The sequence below is a fragment of the Xiphophorus hellerii genome, chromosome 2 (assembly GCF_003331165.1).
Source record: "Xiphophorus hellerii strain 12219 chromosome 2, Xiphophorus_hellerii-4.1, whole genome shotgun sequence".
Taxonomy (NCBI): Eukaryota; Metazoa; Chordata; class Actinopteri; order Cyprinodontiformes; family Poeciliidae; genus Xiphophorus; species Xiphophorus hellerii.
Genome location: NC_045673.1, coordinates 332643 through 342982, shown reverse-complemented (window position 1 = coordinate 342982; position 10340 = coordinate 332643). Strand labels below are relative to the sequence as shown.

The 10340-nt window shown below is 50.0% G+C and overlaps 1 protein-coding gene across 1 annotated transcript; it reads right to left on the bottom strand.

The window, feature by feature from the left end:
• Positions 1-1283: 1283 nt before the first annotated feature.
• On the bottom strand, positions 1284-10118 carry LOC116708494 (matrix metalloproteinase-15-like). The gene is made up of 10 exons (XM_032546358.1): positions 9210-10118; positions 8653-8801; positions 8225-8347; positions 7845-8137; positions 7600-7761; positions 4399-4724; positions 4193-4331; positions 3655-3805; positions 3474-3589; positions 1284-2880 (listed from the first exon to the last, which is right to left on the bottom strand). The coding sequence occupies exons 1-10, from the start codon at positions 9363-9365 to the stop codon at positions 2441-2443; spliced, it is 2055 nt and encodes a 684-aa protein (XP_032402249.1). The 5' UTR covers positions 9366-10118; the 3' UTR covers positions 1284-2440.
• Positions 10119-10340: the final 222 nt, after the last annotated feature.

The window sequence follows — 10340 nt, the reverse complement described above, 5'->3', positions numbered from 1 at the left end:
AGGACGAGGACAAGACAAAGACACAGAGGACAAAGACGTCCATCTCATCTCACACCTTCACCATGATGTTTGATGCTTTCACAAAACGATCCTAGTTCACTTCTGGACAAAGAGTGGTCACATGTCTATATAATAAAGGTCTGTTTATTTAAATGTACCAGTAATAATAATGATTTAGAAAATGAATGTTAGAGCTCCAGCATTTCCTGAATCAGATGAAAACATCTGGTTTGGGCCATCTCTCTGTTTTCTCTCAAATCGTTCTGGTTTCCATCTTAAAGACTCTCAGATCATTTTCTGCACGTTTTCTTATTATTCCCGCCTGACTGAGAAATAAGCCTCCGGTCACCAGGTGGCAGCACACCTCCAAATAATCAACAGGCTGCCCGTTGAAATCAGTAGAAGTAGAAGCCGACCAACGGAGGGACAAGTCAGCCAAGTCCTTCTCAAGTGGGCGGGAATTAAAAAAAAATGGCTGCAGAGCAAGTGAAGCAAATACAATGTTAGGGTCAGGCTAAGATATTTTATTACAAAAATAAAGTAATAATAATCGCAGACTATAGGCACAAAGTTGTAAGATTTAATGAGGAAAAATCTTTGATGGTTATGAATATGTGACTTGATCCACTCAGCAAATCCACGTGGTTCTTTCTTCCACATAGATTCTGTTGTTGCTCAGAGTACTGGGCTTGATAGTAGAGCTGATCTCTACTGAACAGGTTGAATTTAAAACTCTATTTTTCCCCATTTAAATCTGCAATTTATTTCCCTGCAGCAGCAGCGCCCTCTTGTGGTGAAAAGTTGAATCAGGAACAGAAAAGAAGCCAGAAAGACATCTTTGTCTTTCAGCTGTGATTTTATTGTGAAACCTCAGATCTTCTAGTGCACAGGTGTCAAACTCCAGTCCTCCAGTCGCTGTCCTGCAGTTTTTAGATGAGCCACAGGTACAAAACACTGGAATGAAACGGCTTCATGACCTCCTCCTGGTGTAGATCAGTTCTCCAGCTTCTTGCTAATTTTTTCTGTTCAGGTGGTGCAGCAGAGCCACATCTAAAAGTTGCAGGACAGCGGCCCTTGAGGACTGGAGTTTGACATCCCAGCTCTAGTGAGTCCACAGGCCTTTCAGAACATGACCTGATTACAGCAACGTTGTCACAATCTACCGCTGCAGAAAAACTACAAAATAAAAGCTCCCAAAGGGGCTATTTGTCTTCATAGCAAAATAACGATTTCTCTCCTCTCACACCTTTTAAACTTTCCCCTCATCTTGATCCAGACACAAACTGATTGAACTGTTTTATTGGGACTTTATGAGACGAACCTTCAAGAAGCAGAGTTGGAAGAAAAATGATCCTTGGTTTTTAGATTCCTTTATTCTGAAACCTTAAATCAGAGCTGTGTGGGACTTAAAGGGGCAGCATCATGAAAAACCAACAGTTGTCATGTTTCTCCCTGCAGTGTTGCTCTGACTCTTTCATGTTTTAGAAATCCTTTAATCTCCATGGCAACCATTCAGCTGCAAAACGCCTGGGTGGACTTAGCCCCGCCTTCGAGGCGCAGCTCCTCCCCATTCAGCTCCTTCAGACTAGCCAGCAGCAATTAGCAGACAGCAGGTGGAGCTGCTGAGCTGCTGCTCAGAGCAGCGCTGGTAAAAATGTTAAAAGGTTAATAGAGGAGCCATGTTGGGACAACTTCCTGGAGGCGGAGCTTCAGGAAGAGCGGGAGCTTTTAAAGAGCCAGAGGCCCAATTTAAAGGCGTTAAATCAGGAAGTACTATGTAGAGCATTATTATAACAACAGAAGGTAACACAGTTAGTTGATTGTTACCTAGGACAACACATGATCCAACTGGAGCGGTTCTGGTTCTGGTCTCAGAGGTTCCAGAGGTCCAGCAGCAGAACTGGAAGGTTCTGGTTCTGTTTACAGCCAGGTTCGGATCTGCGACAACATCCCAGCTATGAACAGCTCCAAGAGCTCAAAATCCAACAGCCTGAACTCTCCACCTCCAGGCTAAAGCATGGTGGTGGCAGCATGATGCTGTGGAACCTTCTGGTCTTCTCCACGTCCTAATTGATTGTCAGATAAAATCAGAGTTTTAAGTTGAATAAACAACATAAGGAGTTTGGTATTCAGTGACGCCGTGGTGTCGGGTTGCAGTGTCTCTGATCTCTGAGCTCTAATGTCTTCGTCTGCATTTCTGCTGCAGCCGGATCCGCCTGGAGCTGATCCGAAGCTCGCTGGCGTCCAGATGAGGCTGCCGTCCAGCAGCAGCCTCATCGTCCAGCCAAAGGCACAGAGAGCAGACTGGAGCTGCGACACTTTTAAACAAATCTGAGATAGAAGAAGGAGGGCAGAGGGTGACAGCGTGGTGGTGAGGGATCAGGGCGGTGGTACCGGTGGTACCGGTGGTACCGGCGGTCCAGTCGGCCCCTGGACTGGGTCAGACCCAGTCCTGCAGAGAGCGCTTGCAGTGCACCAGGGCCCGGGGCGGCTCCTTGTTCTGCAGAGTCCGGAGGATGGTGTAGACCAGAACCAGGATGCACAGGATGAGCAGCAGCGGTGCCGTCACCATGACCAGGGTCATGACCTTTGACTCGCTGTCGGTCACCGTCACCACCACGTTCACTTCCTGGTCTGGGTCGTCTTCTGTGCTGCCGGGCCTGAGCTCCCGGTCCGGCCCGCGGCCCGGTTTGGTCGGCCGCGGGGGTCGGACCAGTTCCGTCCCCGGGTTCCGCTCGGTTTCCGGGTCCGGGTCCGGGTCGGGGACTCCAACGCAGCCCATGAAGTCCTTCAGGATGGAGCGGGGGTAGCCGCGGTCCGCCTCCGTCCGGCGGTTGTCGAACCTCCAGTAACTGGAGCCTTTGTAGATGTAGGTGGAGGCTGGAGGACAGCAGAAGAAGAAGAAGAACATCAGAACCACGAGCCGCGGGGCCGTCAGGATGTCGCAGTTAAAAAAGCAAACAGAGAAGAAGAGAATTAAACGTCTTTTCATCTGCTGCATGGGAACGAATCAACCAGGTGACACAGAAAGGCTGACGCTACGTAAGACTGCAATAAACAGGAAGTAGAGGTTGGAACTAGCAGAGAGAACTTCCTGCTGGAGGTCTGGACTGGGAAAGTTGGCTACGTCAGTAAACCTGTTTCCATCCACCTCAAGCGAGCATCAAAACGTTTTTGTGGCATTTAGTAAATTATTTCTAATTAACCTTTCGATTTCTAATGTGACGTGAACAGCTGCTGATGGTGGCAGGGCCACAAGGGGGCGCTGTTCACAACAACCAGCAGCGGTCCTGGTTTATCAACGGCCAGGAGACTCAAGTCCCAAACGTTCGTCGGGTCCAGCTCTGCAGTCAGAACCGACCTGAAGGAGTCCAATCAGAACCGTTCTGACCAGACTCTGCTCCTCTACTGGTTCTGGTTTCCAGCTTCCTTCTGTGGTGGTTGAGGGCGGAGCTACAAACAGGAAGCAGTACCTCCGTCTTCGCTGAGGAAGGCTCCCCTGGGCGAGGCCGGGATCTTGCCCCACCTGCTGATGGGTTTGGGGAAGTCGCGGTCGGCGCTGCGCGTCTCCTCGTTGTAGCGCCAGTACCTGCAGACAAGCAGCAGCTGATGACTCAGGGCGGCAGAAGCATCTGTGGGCGCCGCGGGGCGTACCTGTCGCCGCTGAAGAAGTAGGTGAACTCATTGGGCTCCCACCAGATGGCGGTGTCGATCCGATGGACGGGGATTCCTCGGCCGTACTGGTGCAACGGCTGAGGATAGCCGGGCAGAACGTCGGCCTCCCGGAACAACCAGAACCTGTCGCCTGGAGGACCAGAGGACAGAGAGGATCTTACAGCCAGCCAGAAAAAAGGGATAAAGGGCTCCGCCTACTGGCCCCGCCCACCGGCCCATTTCTGCCAGTGATGACGTGCCGCTGCTGGTCATGTGACTCGTGACCAAAGCGTCTCCATTCCCATTTTTCTTGAGTTTTTTAAATCGCTGTGTTTCCATTAAGCAAATTTATTATTGTAATTTTAATTTGCTCATTTCTGCGGTTAATGCAGCAGAGAAAACTCTAACTCCGTGTTTTCCTCCTGCAGCTCAGCTCCTCGGAGTCCCAACACACCGGAGCCACACTGGGTCCCTCTCCTCATGTTGAGAAACCTTTCCACTACGGCGTCGGTGAAAGGAAGCAGCAGGAAGTCTCTACCTTTAAAGAAGACAAATTTCCCGTCGTGTCGTTCGTAGGCGGCGTTGATGTCGTCAGGGAGGCCGTTCCAAAAGACGGAGATGGGCATGGGGTAGTTCTCCAGGACCCGGTTCCTCCGGACCCGCCAGAACCAGCGGCCCTGCAAACAGCCACAGCTTACCGCTCAGGTTCCGGAAGCCGGGTCGGGTTTTAGGGTCGGCTCTCACCTTGAAGACGAACATTTCGCCTCGCAGCAACGTCACCGTGTCAAAGTCTCCGTCACAGATGCTGGGCGGGCCGTCTGTCCTGACCGCCGGCGTGACCGGGTCCGGGTCCGGCCCGGTCCAGGTGGTGAGGGGCGAAACCAGATGAGAGGTAGGCGTGGCCAGAGGGGGGCTGAGGCTCGGATCCGGCTGGGCTTGGGGATCCGGGTCGGTTTGGGTCGGGTCGGGGGGATCAGGTGAGGAGGGTGTGGAGAGGGGCGTGGTGATGATGATGTCATCACGATGCGTGGGAGGAGAAGAGGGCGGAGCATCAGAGGCTACAGGAGGACCTGTAGAGCAAAACAGAACCTGAGGGAAAGACAGACAGAACCCGACCCAACAGAACCGAATGGGACGCCTGCAGAACATGCAGCTGTCCAGACACGCGGCCTCTCTGAGCAGCTGGTTGCTAAGCGACCAGCTGGCGTCCTGCAGCTTCTGCTCCCTTTATTTCTGGCCGGCTGTAAACATGTCGGATCATACAAGCCAACAGAACCGGGTCGCCTCAGCAGCGTGAGGAGGAAAACAGGAAAAATGCACTTCCTGTTTGGGACGCTGGTGTGGATTTTCTCAGATTCCTTAAATTCTCTGAATCTGTCGCCACGTTCAGAATCACGTGAACATGCGGTTCTGATCCGAGTCATCTGTCGTCTCCCTCGGTTCCTAATGGATCTCTGATGAAGACTCCTGAGTGGTTCTGTGGTCTTTAGCTTCTCTGGATCCGGTTCCGGTCCAGGAATATTGTCTGAGCAGAGGAAGCTGAATCTGCTGTCGTTCACTAGCGAATGGATTCCTTTGAACGGTTCTATGCTGTCAGAACTGTTCTTTGTTTTTATGGCTTGTAATCGATGATGTTCTGCTTTCAGGTCGACAGCTATTATTATTTTTATTTAATTAAAAATGATTAAATTAAATTAATACAATTGATAGAAATGGATTTATTATTTGTATATTTAATGGTGCAGAAAATGATTTTTTGTTTCTGCTAAAGCAACTCAAGTCTATTTTCCTTTAATTGTGCTTTTACTAAATCACAAATAGACATAAATGTTATTAATGCACATAACAGTAAAGAACAACTTGTTTTTAATTTCCATGACTTCATTAGGAAGCTCAGACACTTTCAGAACCGGTAGAAGTGGACCTGATCATGGCTGTCGTCACATTTACCAAACAGCAACACACCAGCTAAGAGAATAATGTTTTCATTTCAGGTTGACTTATATACTGAACAAACATCTAAAGGCCTCATGTCAGATATTGTTGCCATGTGGAGTTAACAACTGTAAATGAGCATTGCTGACATTTTATTGTACAAAACAAATATTTCTCTTGATCTGTGTATAATTTTTAATCCAACTTCCTGTCAGTGAGCGTTACTCAGTGAGTTGTTGTTTTACTCGGTGCATTGTGGGACATGTCCACTGGCTGGTCAAACGAAATGAGCAACAGCTGGACAATCCTTGGCCTGGACAATAAAAGGCCCAAAATGTCACATTATGTCAGAAGTCAGAAAGCCTCAGATGTTATGTTGGAGCCGTTGGCATGTTGGATGCAGGACGTCGTACCGACGGTCCGATAATGGTCCGTTATCGGACCGTTGGCCCTTTAAGAGTTGGTTTCCAACAGACCGGCTCTACTGCAGATCCTCCTCATCCTCGTCTGACCGCTCAGCACCAGACGGCCACGTCGGCTCGTCCGTCTGAGGATCGGCTCAGACCAGCGACACTCAGCTGATGAGACTATTGGTCTGAACAACAGACACATCAAACCTCAGACTGTCTGTAACCGCCTACGGGAAGCCAACTGGGTCAGAATCGGATTCCTCAGCCTGACCCCGATCAGGACTGTCGATCCGCTACAAACGGCCGAACCACGATGCCATCGATGCCGATATGAAGATCAGTAATTACTGAAAATGTATTTTGAGTTTCTCTATCTATTGCGTAACCCAATTGTTCATAAAACTCTTATATTTGACACGGGGCTTTATATTTTTTTCAGTGTATGTTTAGATGTGTTATTGCGGGGTCGATTTCAGGTTAGCTGGTCTGTGGCTGTTTGTGTTCCTCAGCCTGAAAAGGTTTGAGAAACACTGCAGTAGACTGTAGTACCCATAGTGAGAGCCAGGGGGCGCAGCTCCAGACGGAGCCTTGAGGAACTCCACATCTGATTTATAACAAAAGAAACATTTATTGATCAAAACTTTAGCAACAGGACAGAATCCCAGAGAAGGACCTAGCTGCAGCAAACAGGAAGGGCGGGACGGACCGCTGTCAGTCTCAGACCTTATTTGAAAACGGGACCGGAAGTGAAGGGGGCGCTATTACCTATATTATCCATTTCTCCCGTTTTTATTTTCATTTGAAATCTGTGATATATCTTCACCGTTAGGAAGGATTTTTATTCTCAGCTTGTATTTGAACTTCTCTCTTTTATTTACTTCAGTGCAGCTCACAGTTTTTAACAAGTTCTGTAGCTTCTGTGAACTTCTAAATCTGCTCCTTAGTCGCATCTTTTCGGGCCTGATACTGCCTCTAGTGGCGTGGGGGTGGTAACACAACTAATATAATTACATTACTAAATCAGAATACCACATAGTCTTTATTATTTTTTATTAATTTTTCATTCTCTTAAAGATGTAGAGCTAATTTAATGACATAACACCTGAAAGTGATTCCAGTTTCACTCCTTGGCCAACTTGTTAAAACTGGTAAATTTTAAATTCCTCGGGTCGTTCCTGGACAGTCAGCTCAACTTTGCTGAAAACACTGGTTACATTTTTAAGAACTGTTCTCAGAGACTCTATATTTTAAGAAGACTTAGTGATCTTGGGGTTTCCCAACTTGAAGTTGTTGAGTTAAAATGTTAAAACTTAACATTCTAACTTGAGTTTTAACTTTTCTTCTTCTCAGCTGGTTTGGTCACCTGAGCTGCAGACTAACAGACAATCTTTTAACAATACTTTCAACGGCAACACTTCCGGAGTGCAATGGTCCCGTTTCCAAATAAGGTCTGAGACTGACAGCGGTCCGTCCCGCCCTTCCTGTTTGCTGCAGCGAGGTGGACTTGGAATGCCAAGCAGATCGTTAGGAAAACCATCCAGACCTAACTGAAGGAGGACCCGCTGACCTCCTGACCTCCTCCCTGCCTGCAGTGCCTCACCATACATGCGCTGGACCCCTGCGATGTCGTCGCCATGCAGGCTGAAGTTTTGCGCGTCGCTCCACTGGTAGAAAGGAGCCATGATGGCGGCGGGGTTCTCTGAATGCTCCAGGCCCAGAGCGTGGCCTAGTTCATGCACCGCCACCAGGAAGAGGTCGATACCTGCAGCACAGGTGACGGAAAAAAATGTCGTCATGGAAACATTACAGGATGGGCAGCCCAACCGCAACCGCCCAGAATCGGACCTTCCTGGTTCTGGGCGTCCAGCGTCCACGGCTCGTCGGCGTCGAAGTGCGTATCTCCGCCCGTTCCCGGCCCGGGGTAGAAGGCGTGGGCCAGCGACCCGCCCTCGCCGTCGAACGGGGACATGTCTCCATGGAAACCAGAGGCAAAGAGGAGCAGGATGTCGGCGGCGCCCCCCGCAGGTTGCTCCTGGAAGGACAGCGGCGTCACGCGGCTCCACACGCCAAAGGCCCGGCGGATTGCGTCGGAGGTCCGGTTCAGACCCAGCGAGGGCGGGATCCGCCGGTACAGGATGCTGGCAGAGCGGGACAGACGCCATCAGAACCGGAACCATCAGAACCAGAACCTTTGGGCTGAAACGTGGCTTCGCTTCAGACTCAACCTGAAGGAGAGCCGCTCCTTATCCCAGCGCTGACCCGTCAGGGCGAAGCGCCTCATCCTGACCCCGCCGACCCCGGCCTCAGGCGTCCTGTCAGGGAGGGCGCAGCGAGGCCGCTGCATCGCCCTGCAGCACACACAGCTCAGCTCACATGTTTACATACACACCGCAGGCTGATTTGCTAACAGACTGACTTTAAAATGAAAAGTTTCACTTATTCAAACACACACCGCCTCTAATATTCATGAATATAAAAGCACACCACACTTTTCAGATTTTCTTTGTATCTGTACCTTCAACCTCAAAGCTTTCCTCGGCTCTCTGCTGCTCGGACCCCAATTAAACAGAATCAGTTACAGTTTGCAGTCAGAACAAAGAAATGTTTAAAAGGTTGAAGGCCTGTAGATGGTTGCCACGGTAACAGAGCTTACGCCAGCGTGGCGGCGTCCAGGCGTCCGGTCGGCGCCAGGCCGTAGACGCGCTGCATGTCGCTGACGGCTCTGGACAGAATCTGGGCCGAAAGCGGGCCGGACATCTGGAGACCGGACCGGGACAGGTAGCCGAAACGACGGAGCCACTCCTACCAGAACACACACACACACAGGGACACACACACACACACACACAGAGACCCACACACACACACACACAGAGACACACACCCCCCCACACACACACAGAGAGACACACAGGTTTTCAGGTCTCAGGCCGAACTGGACCCGGTATCAGCAGCAGATGGTTCACATCAACATTCCTGCTCTGACAGACGAGGAGAAAAATGAAGTCAGCAATGGACGCCTTCAGAACCGAACCGGACCTGGAGGACCGGGTCAGGAGCTCCTGAGGGAGAAAATCCTCAGCAGCAGATCAACCAGATGTTCATGACTTCAGGACGGAACTGGACTGGAAACGGTTCGGACTGGACTGGATCATTCTGTATTAAACTGTAAGAAACTTTGGGCCGGAAGTGGAAACCTGCTGCTGTTACCTCCGGGTTCAGGTTTTCCTCATCAGGCGTCTCTGCGCTGCAGGAGACCAGCGGAACCAGCGGAACCAGACAGACCGACATGATGATGATGATGATGCTCATCTTCCTCTCTGGCCGCAGCTGATGTGATGATGATGATGAAGGAACTTTGTCCATTAGACAGAGAGCGCTTCCTCTTCCTCCGCAGCCCGTCCGGATTCCGAACTCTGGAGTTCTGACCTGAAGTTGGACCGCAGAACGGTTCGGAGCCTCCGGCCCGGTCCAATCCAGGGATCAGCTGAAGCAGGACTCACATACCCGAACTGAACCGAGCTCAGAGGAACCGGATCCTGGAAAGTTCAACAGTTCCTTTCTTCACCGCGTAGAAGTGGACCCGAAAGATCAGAACCAATCAGAACCCATCTGAGGTTCTGCTCCCACCGTCAGGTCACATTATTTCAACATCTAAAGCTCCGTAAAAAACGACGGAAATACCCGAATAAAGTCGATCCGTGATTTCAGAGTAGGTCTCCTCCCGGTATGGCAAGTCATTATATCACATAATAAAGGCCCAGTCTTTCTGAAACTGCTTGGATTTTAAATGTACCCTCACCGGCCACTTTATTAGGTACAACTGGTCACAGAGTCATCGTTAACCTGACATCTCCATCCCTTCACCGAGGCGGTTCTGGTTCTGATGGTTCCTCCTCCGGTCTCAGTCCTACAAAAAGTCCAAATGTGCAAAATTGCATTCTTTATTCCCAAATAAATGTCATAATGTGAACAAACAGCAGCAAAGATCCGGTTCTATTTATTTCATGTTCCATAAAACAGTGCGGTACCAACAATCCAGTTACTCTGTCGGTTCTGAACTTCAGTTTGACCATCATCACCACCTTCAGAGCTGCTGCTCTGTGATTGGCTGAGTCCATAAACGGTTCTAAACGCGGGCCAGTGGAGGCCCGACGGGGCCGGTGCCCTAGAACCGGTACTGGTTGATCACTGACGGTTTTAAACTGCAGGTAACCGAGCCCTTTAAGGCAGTGGTCCCCAAAACCCGGGCTGCGGACCGGTACCAGTCGTGGACCAATTGGTACCGGGCCGCGCAAGAAATAATTAAATATTTCCGTTTTATGAATTATTTGAGTGTGG